Genomic DNA, 18,188 nt, shown 5'->3' with positions numbered 1-18,188 from the left:
TAGCTTTATCTATTTATTGGTGAACTAACAGTGCACAAGGTAGATTTACCGATTTCCTAGAAAATTGTGACTCGCCTTGTATTAGAAACTAAGATTAAAATTATATTTCCTTGTCCTTTATGTCTTCTTTTTACTTTTTAAAGAAAATTTCTCCTGCTCCAGGATACCTTCTTTTTGTATCAACAAGTCTATATCCACTCATTCACTCCTTACTGAATGCTAACTGTATGCCAGGCATGTTCATGTTCATTAGTGAACAAAACAAAGGTCCTTGCTCTTGTTGGCCCTTTCCTAATGCAGTGTTGTCCAATAGAAACAACATGAGTCACGTGTAATTTAAAATTTCTGGTAGTCACATTTAAAAGGAAAAAAAAAACACTTGTGAAATTAATTTTAATGAAGTATTATGTATTAATGTATATCAATATGATATAATATGAAATAATATGATTTTAATGTATTAAACACTAGTATTTTATAATTATTACTATTAGTCAACATTAATATTAAAACAATATGTAACAAACTTAAAAGGGAATTAGTTACAAATTATTAGTAAGATATCTAACATTCTCTTTTTTGTATTAAGCCTTGATCTTTGATGTATATTTTACCTTTATGTCTTATTTCAATTTTTAGGAATCATGTATAGTTAGTGGCTACTGACTGATAGGCTTTAGAACATAGCGTGCGCTTTCTGTGGATCTTCAAGTCAGACCATCTCATCTGAGATAGAGAAAAGTTCCTGCCAGTACCAGAATTTTCAAATAATCCAGACTCCTTACAACTGGTAAAAACCTTACTTGACTTGGCCCTTGCTTATCTGGTTTTCTTGCCTAATTGCTCTGGCTAGAATTACCTAGTACTGTGTTTGATAGATGTGGTGAAAATAGGCATCCTTGCCTTGTTTCTGATCTTTGAAGAAAACCTTTCAGTCTTTTGTTCACTGTAGGGTTTTTATATATGGAATTTTATTTTGTCGAGATAATGTAGTTTTCTTCTATTTCCAGTTTGTTGTGTGTGTTTTTATTGTGAAAGGACATTAAATTTAGTCAAATGATTTTTCTCTTATCAGTTGAGATGATCTTGTCGTTTCTTTTCCTTTGTTTTGGCAAGGTGCTGTACTACATTGTTTAAATTTTGTATGTTACACCATCCTTATATTCTAGGAATATATTTCATTTGGTCCTGGTGTATAATCCTTTACTTTCCTACTTAATTGCATTTGCCAATATTTTGTTGAAGATTTTTGCATCAGTGTTCATAAAGAATATTGGTGGTAGTTTTCTTATAGTAGCTTTTTGGGATAATAGGAGTTTTAGAAGTGTTCCTTCTCCTTAATTTTTTGGAAAGTTTTGAGAAGTTGAATCAAGGAATTTTTACCCTGCCTCCTGTCTTTTAGTGTAGAATGTTGTGTTCCTGGATAGCCATTTACACGATTGGCTTCTTCATATTGTTTAGATCTCAGTAAAAATGTCTTTCCTGGGAGTGTAACTCAGTGGTACAGTGTGTTCTTAGCATATGTGAGGCACTGGGTTGGATCCCCAGCACTCTGCCCCTACCCACTAGAAAACAACAACACCCCCCCATCCCCTGGCCAAACCAACAACAACAGAAATTCAGGTTTTCTTGTATATCTAATCTAAAGTAGCTTCTTAGTTATTTTTACTTAGTTCTCAGAAATTTTATTAATTTCTTAGCAATTATCACTGATATTTTCTTGTGTTAACCTGTTTTCTATCAAATTATACCTTTCTATGTACACAGAATATAAGTTTCATGAGAACAGTCCTTGTCATTTGGGGTTTTTATGGTTGTTTCATTACATGGTCATAATTGAGTAAGTCATTGATCATTGGTGATACTCATAAGTCAGGGGATGGTGCTGAAGTTTCTAATCCTCTAATCACAAGGTGGTTTTCTTTGGCAGCTGTCTCTCTTCTGAAGTTACGTGGGGTCCTCAAGAGTCACTTCCTTAGCATAAACTCTGTGAGGTTGAAAGGAGCATATTAGGAATAATAAAAAGTAGTGCTTTCATCCTTATCATTCAGCAAATTCCAAGGTGTTTAGAAACTCCTGTGACAGGAACCTGGAAAGAAGACCAAATATTTATTATCATTTCATAATATCTTACTACTTTAGAGGATTGTTGTAAGGATAAATGAGACAATGCATGCAGAACTCCTAGCAATTCTTGGTACAAATAGCAGTGGCTCCATTACTAAAACAGTCCAGAATGTTTTCCTTCCCTCTCACCTCCCTTTCTCGACCTTCTCTCTTGTTTCCTTATGATGCCTTCACTTACATTTCCGGTTTCCTAATCTTTCTCTGACAGTTTCACTTTTGAGCTTTTAGTATTAGGTCAGAAGTCCAGGACTTAGATGAGGGGCTGGAAGCAGGAGGGGTGGCATTGGTGTAAGTGCTTCCTGCAGGAGGCTTGCAACACTATTTCCTTTCCTTGGTGTACAGCTATTGGTCTTCATTTTCTTCAAGAATTGCAGGCACCAGAGAGAGGAGTGTCTGAACTTGCCTTTTCAGGACAGCTAACTATAGTAATGCCACCCAAGTGTTAGACAACATGTGAAATAGTGATTTCTTATGGTCATGCTGATTTGGGGGATTTTTTTGTTTTTGCTTTATGAATGACATTGGTAGTTTTTTTTTCTTTTTTTCCCCTTTTCTTTTGTTTTTCAAAATTGGGAATTTTATAGAAAATTTTGATCATCCTTTTATCAGTAAAATGTGTTACGAGCATAGTGAAGGATGATATATGGAAGAGGTTCTTGATTATTTTCTCTTTAGCTTTCTAGTAGAGGTTTAATGGCCATTAGAAAGAAGTACTTGTTACTTGTGCTCTCTGGTAAGAGTTTATCTAACGTGGTATTTCAATATAGTTTTTAAAATATTCCTTTCCAGTTAACAGAAGATGAAATTGCAACCATTCTAAAATCTACATTGAAAGGATTAGAATATTTGCACTTCATGAGAAAAATACACAGAGATATAAAGGCTGGAAATATTCTCCTTAATACAGAAGGACATGCAAAATTGGCAGATTTTGGAGTGGCTGGTCAGTTAACAGTAAGTTGACTTTAATACTTTTGTAAACATTTGTTTATTGGTTGAGGCTTGATTGTAACTAACCTTTGATAACTTTTTTGAGGTGTCTGGAAAGAAACATGTAACTTCATTTTTCTTGTGGAGGAGCCATAACTGAGCCAAATTGTAAATTTACAATTTAAGGGATAGTGAATAGGAAATACATCTTGTCATCATAATGTTTAAGTGTTGTAAAAGGGAAGCTACATTATTTCCCTTGGCACATTGGTTTTTGTAGTTTTTTTTGTCATAATACTATCTTAAATGACCGTCTTTAATGAAGTAGAGAAAAGTTACTTGGTTATTTCAGAATTTGAAATTTCTAAATATATCATGCTATAACTAGTTGAGGTTTTAGGAAGATAGTCTATTTCCCATAGAATTTGACACTAGATTTCAACATTTTAACACGAATATTTAAAGAATATGTTATGTATAGATTTCCTTTGTGTTTTGTAGTATTCATATCTATGTAATGTATTGCAGGATACAATGGCAAAACGCAACACTGTGATAGGAACTCCATTTTGGATGGCTCCTGAGGTAATTCAAGAAATAGGATATAACTGTGTGGCTGATATCTGGTCCCTTGGCATCACTTCTATAGAAATGGCTGAAGGAAAACCACCTTATGCTGATATACATCCCATGAGGGTAAGAAAATTATAGTTTGTTAATTATGTCAACTTTGCAAGTATTTCAGTTTTGCAGTGCACACACAGAATAAGTAAATATTAAATAAGTAAGTTTATTTGAGTTTAGATTCTGTGCAAAAAGTAGTAAAATTATCTGTCAAATATTGGTAACTATTAATTTCTCTTCCCCTTGTATTCTTTTTTTTTACAGAGCCAGGGATTGAACCTAGGGTCACTTAAACCACTGAGCCACATCCCCGGTCCTTTCTGTTTTGTGAGACAGGGTCTCACTAAGTTGCTTAGGACCTCACAAAATTGCTGAGGCTGACTTTGAACTTGTGATTGTCATGCTTCAGACTTGCTAGTTGCTGGGATTACAGCTGTACGCCACCATGCTGGCTCCCTTGCATTCTTATTTTCTTTTTTTTAATTAAAAAAAAAAATTGTAATTTTTTTTTTTTTTTTTTTTTAGATATGCATTGTAGTAGAGTGTCCCCTGCATTGTTAATTGTGAGAAAAGAACTATGGGCTAGTCATATCTGTACAATCACTATTTTTTCCCCCAGAAATAATCCTGGAAAACCCTTGTTTTTCAATAGTAAAAAGGGTTAGGAAACAGTTTTCTACCCACTCTGTAGTTCTACTTGTTTGTTTTTCTTTCTTCCCTTATCTTCTTTAGTCTGTGGCTGATATTATTGAAATCCCAGTTTCTAATATTACTATCTTCCTTTAAGGGAATTAAGTATATTTCTTTAGCTAGTACTTGCTGAGAAAATAGAATTCCTTTTTTGGAACACTTCTATATGCTCCTATGAATTCCTTTTGGAGGATATGCCTTGCTTATTCAAATCTGATTTCCTATGCTTTGAAAGGGTTCCTAATGACATTTTCTTTTCTAGATTTATTATGTGAATTTCAATTCTTATAGATAAGTACATTTCTTTGTAAATTTATTGCCCTCTAGTGGCTATAGTTACCCCAAGAAGGATATAGGAATGAAAATTGAAAGAATGTATATTGTGTATGTGTTTGTGGAAGATGATAGGGTGACTGGAGAAATGTGTGAAGTAAATAGATGGAAGGAAAAAATAATGCAGTATTTTAAAATATCTGAAGAGGAATACATTAGAATTATGTCTGCTATTGTTATTCATTAAATTTTAATAAGTATATTATACTGAAAGTATCTGTATGCCATATTGAGACATTTTACAGAAATAATTCTTTGAGTAATACAGTTGTATACATCTCTATATATAAATTTCTTTTGCTGAAATAAAGATAGCATCAATTCTTTATTTGGAAGTAACATAAATAGCAAGATCAGCATAGAAACATGGCCACAAATTCTCTTTTCTAATCATTATTTATTAAGATATTTGTAGGGTGATCCTCAAATGAGTTATATCTGAGATTAAAGCAGTAAGGTTTACTAAATTATCCAAGGCCAAGTTTCAGAGCTGGAATTTAATATTAACCTTACATTATTGCTTTTCTGCCCCTCCCTATGTAAATCTTAAATTTTTAAACAAATATTTTATCATGTTAAATTTGACTTTGCGCTAGTCTCTGGTTTATAGCAAAGAATTGAAATATGTGGCTTTGCTTCAAGAGTCTTAATATAAGAGTTCGAATTCATACGTATGAAATAGTAATTATACCTGAAAACAGTATTTTTCTTTAAACAAATATACATAAGTTGTATATATCGCAAACTTCCTAGAATGCCTTGCTCACTTTTTAAAAATTAATCTAAATTCTACCAATTTTTCAAGTCCCAATGCAGATTTTGTTTATACAGAGCCTTCCTTGACAGCTACCACGCAAATAGACTTCTCTTTTTCCTCATAATTTGTATATAGGTCCTTTTTGACTCTATGGTTCTTTGCATAGTTTATCAAGTGTTGCCTTGTGCATTTCCAAACACACTATAGTTTTAAGTTGCTGTTGAAATGATGTTGTCATTATTTAACTTTTCTCATGTTTGTGAGCTCTTTCACAGTTTAGAGGATTGAACTTCAAGTGCTGGGAAGCTTTTAAGATCTAATTTTTCAAAATTTGAATCTTCACTTGAAAGCTCAAATTTTTATGTGTGTGTGTGTGTGTGTGTGTGTGTGTGTGTACATATATATATATTTTAATTGTAGATGGACAAAATACCTCTTTTTTGTTTGTTTATTTTTATGTGGTGCTGAAGATTGAACCCAGTACCTCACATGTGCTAGGTGAGTTCTATACTGCTGAGCCACAACCCCAACCTCTGAAAGCTCAAATTTAGCATTGGCAACAAGGACTTTTTGTTGTTTTACTTGAAATGACAGACTTACTTGGTTCATTTTTGAGAAAATGTCTGTCACATACTCAAGTCCTGGTAATGCTAGTTTTTTTTTTTTTTTTTTTTTTAAGTAAAAATGGTGTTCCTTGAAAAAAGAGTTGTACCTTAATTAGCTTGCAGTTTAGTCACAAAGTGCTTTCTCTTTCTTTCTTTTTCTTTCTTCTTTAATCTTTATTTCATGACTTCTGTAATGGTTTAGCAACTCTTTCTGGCAGTGCTGCGAATTGAACTCAGGTCTTTACACATGCTAGGCAAATGCTCTGTCACTGAGCTACGTCTCTACCACACAAAGTGCTTTTTTTCTTGGGATGATTATTGTTCTTTGGTATTCAGAGAAGTGTTCCATGTGTATTTCTCATTTTGTCACAAATATATTAAAAAGTCATATACACGGGTGGAAATTTAATGAGATTAATAATCTTTAATGTTTCATCAGGGTTTGCAGTAGTTTGGTGGGGAATACCCTTGACCCATAAAAGAGAGAACTAAGAGAGGAAAAAAGGATTATTGAAGGCACAGCTAAAATTGGACATTGAGGAATTATACTGATATCAATCTTATTTTCTTGACCTTCTGGCATACTCAGCTGTGGAGTGCAGTGCATCTTGGTCTTGATATCCAGATTTAGGTTTTAATGAATGACTTCCTTGGAAGGATGGGACTATGAAGAATTTAAGGATGCTGTTGAGTAGTTTAGGTACCAGTGAGTTACAGTCTGGAGAGAGAGAGGAGAGTAGAAAGAAATGGAGAAACCAAGGAACTAGAGTAGGATTCTAAACTGATTAAATCATAATCTCAATCTTTTCAGTGAGGTGAGACAGCAGATAAAGGGGTAGTTAAGGTGTGAGAAAGCTGGCAGGATAAGAAAATGTGATTAATGAGTGAAATATGGAAAATTTCCTATTTTCATTAATTTTTTTAGTATAATACCTTTGTGAAAGAAGTATTAAAATCTTGATTTAATGGGTAGATGAAATTAAATGGATATTTAAAGTACTGCATTATTTGTTGAAATGACATAGCCTGTTAATAGCAGCACTGAGATATAAACTCAGGCCAGTCCATATTCTTTCCTAGATACCATAAAGCCTTTTGTATTTACACCTCAACTCTGTGTATGCATAGTAGTGGCTAGCAAAAGTAAGAGATGTACAAACCATATAATCTCATAATTATTAAAATGTGATTCCTCCAAGTTTTCTATGAAGTAAGGAAATAGCAGATTTCATTTTTAAAATTTGTTTTTCTCATCCACCTTTTTTGGGTTAATTAGAGTAATCTACAAAGTTGTTACAAGGGGATGAATGTACAATTGATAGAAAGACCACTATAGCAGATAGAGACAGAGAGTAATATTCTTTTAATATAAATAAAAATTCCCATTGGTTGTTCTCATATGGTTCTCTCCCTTTCCACCATGCCTGTAACTAGATACATATATTAGGAACACTCCAGAACAGTAGTGCTGACTTAGTGATCTGGGATTTGATTTCCCAGTTACTATATACCAGCCTTTTATCATGCCCAGTTTCCTGCCCTGCTTGGAACCTATTCTTGCTTAGGCCAGCTGAAAAGGGGGAAAAAACGTGTGGGGGTAAGCTTGAATAATTTAGAATAGAGTTGCTTCTGCTTAAGTAGTCACAGAATAATATTGTATTTTTCAATGATTAAGCTTTTTTTTTTTTCTCTTTCACTTAGCACAATGCTTTTATTTTTTTTTATTGTAAACAAATGGGATACATGTTGTTTCTCTGTTTGTACATGGCGTAAAGGCATACCATTTGTGTAATCATAAATTTACATAGAGTAATGTTGTTTGATTCATTCTGTTATTTTTTCCTTTCCCCCCACCCCTCCCACCCCACTTTACCCTCTATACAGTACTTCCTTCCTCCATACTTGCCCCCCTCCCTAACCCTAACTCTAACCCTAACACTAACCCTTCCCTCCCCCCATTATGTGTCATCCTCCACTTATTAGTGATATCATTCGTCCTTTGGCTTTTTGAGATTGGCTTATCTCACTTAGCATGATATTCTCCAATTTCATCCATTTGCCTGCAAATGCCATAATTTTATCATTCTTTATGGCTGAGTAATATTCCATTGTATATATATACCACAGTTTCTTTATCCACTCATCAATTGAAGGGCATCTAGGTTGGTTCCACAGTCTGGCTATTGTGAATTGAGCAGCTATGAACATTGATGTGGCTGTATCTCTGTAGTATGCTGATTTTAAGTCCTTTGGGTATAGGCCAAGGAGTGGGATAGCTGGGTCAAATGGAGGGTCCATTCCAAGTTTTCTAAGGAATCTCCACACTGCTTTCCAGAGTGGCTGCACTAATTTGCAGCCCCACCAGCAATGTATGAGTGTACCTTTCTCCCCACATCCTCGCCAACACCTGTTGTTGCTCGTATTCTTGATAATCGCCATTCTAATTGGGGTGAGATGGAATCTTAGGGTGGTTTCGATTTGCATTTCTCTTATTACTAGAGATGTTGAGCATTTTTCCATATGTTTGTTGATTGCTTGTAGATCTTCTTCTGTGAAGTGTCTATTCATTTCCTTAGCCCATTTGTCCACTGGATTATTTGAATTCTTGGAGTAGAGTTTTTTGAGTTCTTTATAGATTCTGGAGATTAGTGCTCTATCTGAAGTATGATTAGCAAAGATATTCTCCCACTCTGTAGGCTCTTTCTTCGCATTGCTGAGAGTTTCCGTTGCTGAGAGAAAGCTTTTTAGTTTGAATCTATCCCAGTGGTTGATTCTAGCTTTTATTTCTTGTGCTATGGGAGTCCTGTTAAGGAAGTCTGATCCTAGACCAACAAGGTGAAGATTTGGACCTACTTTTTCGTCTATAATCTGCAGGGTCTCTGGGCTGATTCCGAGGTCCTTAATCCATTTTGAGTTTAGTTTCGTGCATGGTGAGAGATATGGGTTTAGTTTCATTCTGTTGCATATGGATTTCCAATTCTCCCAGCACCATTTGTTGAAGAGGCTATCTTTTCTCCATTGCATATTTTTGGCACCTTTGTCTAGTATGAGAAAATTGTATTTATTTGGGTTTGTATCCGTGTCCTTTATTCTGTACCATTGATCTACCTTTCTATTTTGGTACCAATACCATGCCGTTTTTGTTACTATTGCTTTGTAGTAGAGTTGAAGATCTGGTATTGCGATACCCCCTGTTTCACTCTTCCTGCTAAGGATTGTTTTACCTATTCTGGGTTTCTTATTCTTCCAGATGAATTTCATAATTGCTTGCTCTATTTCTGTAAGGTACGTCATTGGGATTTTAATTGGAATTGCATTGAATTTGTATAGCACTTTAGGTAGTATGGCCATTTTGACAATATTGATTCTTCCTATCCAAGAACATGGAAGATCTTTCCATCTTCTTTAATTTCTTTCTTTAGTATTGTATAGTTCTCATTGTAGAGGTCTTTCATCTCTTTTGTGAGATTGATTCCCAAGTATTTTATTTTTTTCGAGGCTATTGTGAATGGGGTAGTTTTCCTAATTTCTCTTTCTGAAGATTCATCACTTACGTATAAAAATTCATTGGATTTATGAGCATTGATCTTGTAACCTGCTATTTTACTGAATTCACTTATGAGTTCTAAGAGTTTTCTGGTGGAATTTCCAGGTTCCTCTAAATATATAATCATGTCATCAGCGAACAGGGATAGTTTGAGTTCTTCTTTTCCAATTCGTATCCCTTTAATTTCTTTGGTCTGTCTAATTGCTCTGGCCAGAGTCTCAAGAACGATGTTGAATAGAAGTGGTGAAAGAGGGCATCCCTGCCTTGTTCCAGTTTTTAGGGGGAATGCTTTCAGTTTTTCACCATTTAGAATGATATTAGCCATGGGCTTAGCATAAATGGCCTTTACAATATTAAGGAATGTTCCCACTATCCCTATTTTTTCTAGTGTTTTGAGCATGAAGGGGTGCTGTATTTTATCAAATGCTTTTTCTGCATCTATTGAAATAATCATGTGATTCTTGACTTTAAGTCTATTGATACGGTGAATTAGGTTTATTGATTTCCTGATGTTGAACCAACCTTGCATCCCTGGGATGAAACCCACTTGATCATGGTGCACTATCTTTTTAATATGTTTTTGTATGCGATTTGCTAAAATTTTGTTGAGAATTTTTGCGTCGATGTTCATTAAGGATATTGGTCTGAAATTTTCTTTCCTTGATGAGTCTCTGTCTGGTTTAGGTATCAGTGTGATATTGGCTTCATAGAATGTGTTTGGGAGGGTTCCCTCCTCTTCTATTTTATGGAAGTTTTGGAATGAGCTCTTCTTTAAAGGTTTTGTAGAACTCGGCTGAGAACCCATCTGGTCCCGGACTTTTCTTTGTTGGTAGGCTTTTGATGACTTCTTCTATTTCAGTACTTGAAATTGGTCTATTTAAATTGTTTATGTCCTCCTCGTTCAGTTTAGGCAATTCATATGTCTCTAGAAACCTGTTGATGTCTTCGAAATTTTCTATTTTGCTGGAGTATAGATTTTCAAAATAGCTTCTAATTATGTTTTGTATTTCAGTCCTGTCTGTTGTGATATTTCCTTGTTCATTCCGAATTTTAGTGATTTGGGTTTTCTCTCGTCTTCTCTTTGTTAGTGTGGCTAAAGGTTTATCAATTTTGTTTATTTTTTTGAAGAACCAACTATTTATTTTGTCAATTTTTTGTATTGTTTCTTTTGTTTCAATTTCATTGATTTCAGCTCTGAGTTTAACTATTTCCTGTCTTCTACTACTTTTGGTGGTGTTCTGTTCTTCTTTTTCTAGGGCTTTGAGCTGTAGTGTTAGGTCGTTTATTTGTTGAGTTTTACTTCTTTTATTAAATGCGCTCCATGAAATAAATTTCCCTCTAAGTACTGCTTTCATAGTGTCCCAGAGGTTTTGATATGATGTTTCTTTATTCTCATTTACCTCTAAGAATTTTTTAATTTCCTTCCTAATATCTTCTGTTATCCATTCATCATATAATAGCATATTGTTTAATCTCCAGATGTTGGAATAGTTTCTGTGTTTTACTCTTTCATTTATTTCTAACTTCAATCCATTATGATCTGATAGAATACATGGTAGTGTCTCTATCTTCTTGTATTTGCTAACATTAGCTTTATGGCATAATATATGGTCTATTTTAGAGAAGGATCCATGTGCTGCTGAGAAGAAAGTGTATTCACTCTTGGTTGGATGGTATATTCTATAAATGTCCGTTAAGTCTAAATTATTGATTGTGTTGTTGAGATCTGTGGTTTCTTTGTTCAATTTTTGTCTGGAAGATCTGTCCAGTGGTGAGAGAGGCGTGTTAAAATCACCTAGTATTATTGTGTTATGGTCTATTTGGTTTCTGAAATTGAGAAGGATTTGTTTGACATACATGGATGAGCCACTGTTTGGGGCATAGATGTTTATGATTGTTATATCTTGCTGATTTATGCTTCCCTTAAGCAGTATGAAATGACCTTCTTTATCCCTTCTGACTAACTTTGGCTTGAAGTCCACATTATCTGAAATGAGGATGGATACTCCAGCTTTTTTGCTGAGTCCATGTGCATGGTATGTTTTTCCCCATCCTTTCACCTTTAGTCTATGGGTATCTTTTTCTATGAGGTGAGTCTCTTGCAGGCAACATATTGTTGGATCTTTCTTTTTAATCCAATCTGCCAGTCTATGTCTTTTGATTGATGAATTCAGGCCATTAACATTCAGAGTTATTATAGAGATATGATTCGGTTTCCCGGTCATTTGGTTCATTTTTTAAATTTTATTTATTTATTTGTTTGACACAACTTGTTTCCTCCTTTATTTGACAATTCCTTTAGAATAATTCCTCCCTTTGCTGATTTGCTTCTTTGGTTTTCATCTCTTCCTCATGTAATATTTTGCTGAGAATGTTCTGTAATGCTGGCTTTCTTTTTGTAAATTCTTTTAGCTTTTGTTTATCATGGAAGGATTTTAATTCATCATCATTTTGAAAGTAAGTTTTGGTGGGTGTAAGATTCTTGGTTGGCATCCATTTTCTTTCAGGGCTTGGTAAATGTTGTTCCAGGCCCTTCCAGCTTTTAGGGTCTGGATTGAAAAATCTGCTGATATCCGTATTGGTTTCACCCTGAATGTAATTTGATTCTTTTCTCTCACAGCCTTTAAAATTCTGTCTTTATTTTGTATGTTAGGTATTTTCATTATAATGTGCCTTGGTGTGGGTCTGTTGTAATTTTGTGTATTTGGAGTCCTGTAAGCCTCTTGAACTTGATTTTCCATTTCATTCTTCAGATTTGGGAAATTTTCTGATATTATTTCATTGAATAAATTGTTCATTCCTTTGGCTTGTTTCTCTAGGCCTTCCTCAATCCCAGTAATTCTTAAATTTGGCCTTTTCATGATATCCCATAGTTCTTGTAGATTCTGTTCATGATTTCTTACCATCGTCTCTGTTTGTTCAACTTTGTTTTGAAGGTTAAATGTTTTGTCTTCAATGTCTGAGGTTCTGTCTTCCAGGTGTTCTATCCTATTGAATATGCTTTCTGTGGAGTTCTTAATTTGGTTTATTGTTTCCTTCATGTCAAGGATTTCTGTTTGGTTTTTTTTCAATATCTCTAACTCTTTATTGAAATGATCTTTTGCTTCCTGTATTTGCTCTTTTAATTGTCGATTGGTTGCATTTGCTCTTTCATCTCATCATTCAGTGCATGCATTTGCTCTTTCATCTCATTGTTTGCTTCTCTGATCATTTTAATTATGTACAATCTGAACTCCTTTTCTGTCATTTCTTCTGCCATGCTGTCATTGGGTTTTATTGATGTAACATCTAGATTTGTTTGCAGCATTTTCTTTCCTTGTTTTCTCATATTGTTCAGGTATCAGTGGACCGCTGAGATATTGTCGATTTCCTCTATTGACTTACAATGTCCCTGAAGATTTCTATATATATCCCCCCTTAGCCTTCAGTAGGCTGAAGTCTTGAAGGAAGTTGATAATGCGGTGCTCCACAAGGAAGCTGCCTCTCTAGGAGTGGTGGCCTTCAGGTGGGGTATAATCCCTGCTAGTGGGCAGAGGTGCCTCCACTTGTTGACCAATGGTCATCCAAAGGGGACCTAGGCTGCGGGCTGAGGCAAGGCCTGTTTGGGCCTGAGTCTCTGGTTTTACTGTCCTTGTGGGGAAACCTCACCCGGCAGGGAAGACTCACCCGGTGGGGAGGTCTCGCTGGTCAGTTCCCTCCTAGAGGTTCCCCTCAATTTACAGCTATCGCCTGTGCTGGGCTGCCTTCCTCTGCAAAGTTCCCAGGCGCCCGGCCCTACCTCCTGGGCCTGGGAGCCTCACCCTTCGCAGATGAATCTCCTTAGGCTGCTCCTCCTCAGAGAATCTGTCCGCAGGCCTGGAACCTTCGCTCTGCCCTAAGCCTGTCTCTGTGCGGCTCTTCCACCAAGAAGCCTCCTAGATCCTGGGACCCTGCTCCGCACCTAATCGCCTGGCTATGCGGCCCCTCCTCTGAGCAGCCACCTGGGGCCCCGTACAATCGCTCTGAGTCCCAGAGACCCACCACACGCCTCTTCCTCCAGACAGCCGCTCAGTATTCCGGTGTTGTCACTAGGAGTCCAAGAAACTCACTGTGTGCCTCCACCTCCCACCAACCACCCATAGCCCTGGGCAATCAATCACTCCGAGTCGAAGTGACCCTCCCCGTTCCTCCTCCTTCTCCAGATAACCCCCTGGGTGTCAGCGGTTGCTCTGAGTGCCTCTGAATCCACGTGACCCGCTGCACGGGTCCTCTGGGCACCGCCCGGAGCTCTGGTGCGGCCACTCAAGACCAAGCGTCCCACCACGCTTCTCCCCCAGGCAGCCCCCCTGTGTTCAGGAGCTGTCACTTTAAGTCCAAACAACTCACCACTTGCCTTCTTCTCTGAGCAGCCGCCTGGAGCTCTAATGCAGTCACTGCGAGTCCAAATGACCCGCCGCGCTCCTCCTCCTCCTCCTCCTCCTCCTACTCCTCCGGGCAGGCCCCGGTGCTCAGAGGTGGTCTGAGTCCAAACAGCTCGCCGCGCCGCCCCTCCTCTGGCAACCGCCTGTAGCTCTAGTGTAGTCACTCTGAATCCAAGCGGTCGCGCTCCTCTTCCTCCTCCTCGGTCCTCAGGGCAGGCCCCGGGGTTCAGAAGCGTCGTTCTGAGTCGAAACAGCTCGCCCCGCGGCTTCTTCTCTGGCAACCGCCTGTACCTCTTGTGCAGTCACTCCGAATCTAAGCGGCCACGCTCCTCCTCCTCCTCCTCAGGGCAGGCCCCCGTGTTCTGAGTCCACACAGCTCTCCTCGCCACTCCTCCCCTGGGCAGCTGCCGGAGCCCCAGTGGTTGCTCCGAGTCCCAGTGCTGTGCCGAGCGGCCTCCTTTACGGCGCTCCCAGTTGTCCGCGTTCACTGCTCCAGCAGGGGGAGGGGCGTCTCGCCGGCAGCTCTACTTCCCAAAGTTTCCTGCGTTCCGGGACCACTGTCCCATCCGGGACGCCTCCCCAATGGGTGAGAGTCACCCGGCTGCTTTGAGTTGGTCCCAAGTGTCTCAATATCTCCTCTTTTGAATCCTGAGTCCTGGAGCAACATGAAATGCAGCCACCCTCTAGGCCGCCATCTTGAAACCCCCCAATGATTAAGCTTTTTGTAGAACACATATTTGAAGTGTCATCACCTGGGGAATATGAAGAACTTAACGATGGCATTCAATGGGAAATGAAAGCGATTAAGTTAGAAATTTGCAATTAATTGAGCGTTGATCTTTTGATGGTGTTAAGGCTGAGGTCATTTGTTTATGTACTTTGGCTTATCAGATGCTTTGTTTTATCGTTCCTGAGAGAAAAAGAGGTTTTTGAGTGCAGATATTCAAGGAGGAATTTTGTATTAAAAAGAGCTATTAAAAATACTGATTTTGTTTGATAGCAAGGGATTAACTATATTTCAAGGGATTAACTATATTTGTTAGTTTTGATATAGCTCTTTTTAGTTTTTTTATGAGAGAAATATTATCATTTTATTAAATATCTGTTGACTCTACTCTTCTACCAAATTCAGATACTTGGTTCCTTAGCACTGAAACCAAATAAATTCTATTTAAACACAGTTTTGATTTTTTTAAACTGTCTTTCATGTTTGTTTTCCCATTGCTTAGCATAATGAAAAGGGTAAGGAAAAAACTGTTAGAGTTGGACTGAGAACAGTAGCGAAAATGTCTGATGATTTCTTGAATTAAGTGAAAGGAAAGAAAAAAATCAAACTGAGAAATTTACTTCTAAATAATTCAATGCAGAATTTTATTACCCCTTTAAAAAAAGATGTACAAATATGTTGTGTATTTTGGAAAGATTTGTATCAAAAGTGATTTGAAACTATTGGAGGTACTTAAAGGATGACAGTTTTCTGGAAATTCAGTGTGTATAAAGCATGATAATCTTCTGCCCTCCCCCTGCCCCCACTGGTACTTGAACTCAGGCATTCAACCACTGAGCCTTTTTTTGTATTTTATTTAGAGATGGGGTCTGACTTAGTTGCTTAGTTCCTTGCTATTGCTGAGGCTGGCTTTGAACTCCCGATCGTCCTACGTCAGTCTCCCGAATTGCTGGGATTACAGGCATGTGCCACCCCACCTGCCATAATCTCTGTTTTGAAAGTAAATTGGGAATTAATTTAGACTGAAGAAAAAAGCCTCCCTCTGTGTCCTCACACCACCTGCTTTTAAAGAAAGAATCCCTATAGATGTTTTCTGTTTTTTTAGTTGTCAATGGATTTTTTACTCTACTTATTTATGTGTATGCAGTGCTGAGGATCGAACCCAAGACCTCAGACATGCCAGGCCACAACTCCAGCCCCCTGTAGATGTTTTCAAACATGGAAAAAGGTAATTTTGATAACTGATGCTTTTTTGAAAATAATGTAATTTTTAAATTAAAGAATGTTTTCGTTAACCTTGCTACGTTTTCCAACTGATCGCCCCTGGCCCCATTTTCTTTTAAAATTTTTGGTGCTGGGCATCCAACCCAGAGGCTTATATTTGCTTGTGCCCACTCCTGCACCTTCTTTTGAGAAACAGCAATTTAATAGGTGAAATAAATAGTACATGCAGGGTGAAAACAGACATTGATGGCAGTGGGGTTTGCCCTTTTCAATGCATAATGAAAATACTATAGCTTTTCCCTATTGCTAATCATATGGCACTACCTTTTTTACAAGCAAGTATACCCCTAATCCAACATGATTTCTTTATAAAAAAAAATCAAAACAAAAAATGTAGTTAACTCTTATCCTATATATAGGATGCTGGAGCATAATTGGTATCCACATCTATGGAGTGAAAACCAACTTTATATTTTAAAAAATAATAAAACAAAACAGAACAAAACAACACTGGAGGAAAAAAGGGAATTTGTGGCCTCTTTTCTGCCCAATTAATAATAAAATTTAGTTGAGTTCTGGAAGACTGGGCCTTGGTAGTAATGAAAGTTGGGTAGTACTTCACCTGGCACACTACTTACATACCTTCTGTCTGCCCGTCTGCTCTGTAGGGCTCAGTAGATAGCAGGCATCAGGCACCACTTCTTGGACAATTCCTTGCAAGCATTTAATCCAAGGGTGAAAGAGTAGGGGTGGTGTAGAGGATAAGTATTTTAATTTAGACGAGGAAGCCAGAAATCTGAAATCAAGTGTTGGGTATGCTGCACTCCTTGCAGAAGCTCCAAGGGATAATCCAATTCTTTGCCTAGTCCCGCTTTTGGTGGCTGCCTGCAGTCCTTAGTTTTCCTTTTGTTGTAGTTATATCACTCTAGTCTGACTGCATCTTCACATGCGTTCTCCTCCAAGTGTCTGTGCCTTTTCCTTTGTCATAAATTTCTGTCTTTCTCTTATTAGGACACTTATCATTGAATTTTAGGGCCTACTCAGATAATCCTTCTTTCTTCAAAGAGCATTTTTTTTCTCTCCAAATAAGATTACGTTTAGAGGCTTTGGGGATTAAGACAAGGAAATATCTTGGAAAGGTTCCCATTCAACCTACTATACTCAGTATAATCTGTTCTCTTTCAGATTATTTTTGTTCATGAGTATGTAGTATGCGTGTGTGTGTGTATGGAATTTAAGATTAATTATAATAATTAAAAAAATGAAAATGAACGATTACTATATCACATGAAATTTACTGTTGTAATCATTTTAAAGTATACAGTTCCTTGGCATTAAGTGCATTTACACTCTTCTGCAACTATCATCAATGTTAATTTCCAGAAAATTTTTTTATCATCCTACACTGAAACTTTGTACCCATTAATCAATAATTTTCCATATCCTCTTGCCCCAGCACTTGGTAGCCACTATTCTATTTTCTGTCTTGGAGTTTGACTATTCTTCCTGATTTGAATAGAATCATACAATATTTGTTCTTTTGTGTGTGACTTTTTTTTTCTTAGCCTAATGATTTCATGGTTCATCCATGTTATAGCATGTATCAGAATTTCCTTCTTTATAAAGGCTTCTTTATATATTCTTTGAAATATGAATAATATTTCATTGTGTGTGTGTATTTTTATTATTCAGTCATCTGCTGATAGATACTTGGGTTTCTTCCACCTTTTGTGTATTGTGAATATTGCTACTATGAACATCAGTATGCAGTCATCTCTTTAAGACCCTCCTGTTGTTTTGCCTCTGGTTCCTTAGGCGGAAATGCAGCATCATTTAGTAAGTCTTTGTTTAATTTTTTGAGGAATCTCCATACTGTTTTCCACCAGCAATGTCTTTCAGTTTTTCCATATCCTTGCCAATACTTTTATTTTCTGTTTTTATCCTTGATTATAGTTGTTGTATTGAGTGTAAAGTGGTAAAGTGGTATCTAATTGTGAGTTTGATTTGCATTTCCCCATTTTCCAAATGACTTGTGATACTGAGGGTTCCCCCTGCTCCACCCCAGTACTGGTGATCCAACCCCAGGGCCTTGTGCATGCTAGGCAAGTGGTCTACCACTGAACTACATCTCCAGAGCCCCTTTGCCTGTTTTAAATAGTCTTTTTTTTTTTTTTTTTTCCTGCGTGTGTGTGTGTGTGTGTGTGTGTGTGTGTTTAGTTTCTGG

The 18,188-nt window shown here is 37.1% G+C and overlaps 1 protein-coding gene and 1 long non-coding RNA gene across 4 annotated transcripts in view; one reads left to right on the top strand and one right to left on the bottom strand.

Moving 5' to 3' along the window:
• The window catches only part of STK3 (serine/threonine kinase 3), a 302,874-nt gene that overhangs the window by 89,117 nt on the left and 195,569 nt on the right, over positions 1 to 18,188 (top strand). For all 3 annotated transcript variants that reach the window (XM_079126263.1, XM_079126262.1, XM_079126264.1), the window contains 2 exons: positions 2,917 to 3,081; positions 3,586 to 3,753. In XM_079126263.1, coding sequence (XP_078982389.1) covers positions 2,917 to 3,081; positions 3,586 to 3,753 — 333 coding nt within the window. The remainder of the gene's footprint in view (positions 1 to 2,916; positions 3,082 to 3,585; positions 3,754 to 18,188) is intronic.
• LOC306653444 lies at positions 6,144 to 17,596 on the bottom strand. The gene is made up of 2 exons (XR_013761722.1): positions 14,766 to 17,596; positions 6,144 to 7,762 (listed from the first exon to the last, which is right to left on the bottom strand). It is a non-coding gene; the product is annotated as an uncharacterized lncRNA (long non-coding RNA).

Source organism: Sciurus vulgaris (genome assembly GCF_902686455.1).
Source record: "Sciurus vulgaris genome assembly, chromosome: 1".
NCBI classification, from domain to species: Eukaryota; Metazoa; Chordata; class Mammalia; order Rodentia; family Sciuridae; genus Sciurus; species Sciurus vulgaris.
This window is presented reverse-complemented; position numbering and strand designations above follow the sequence as displayed.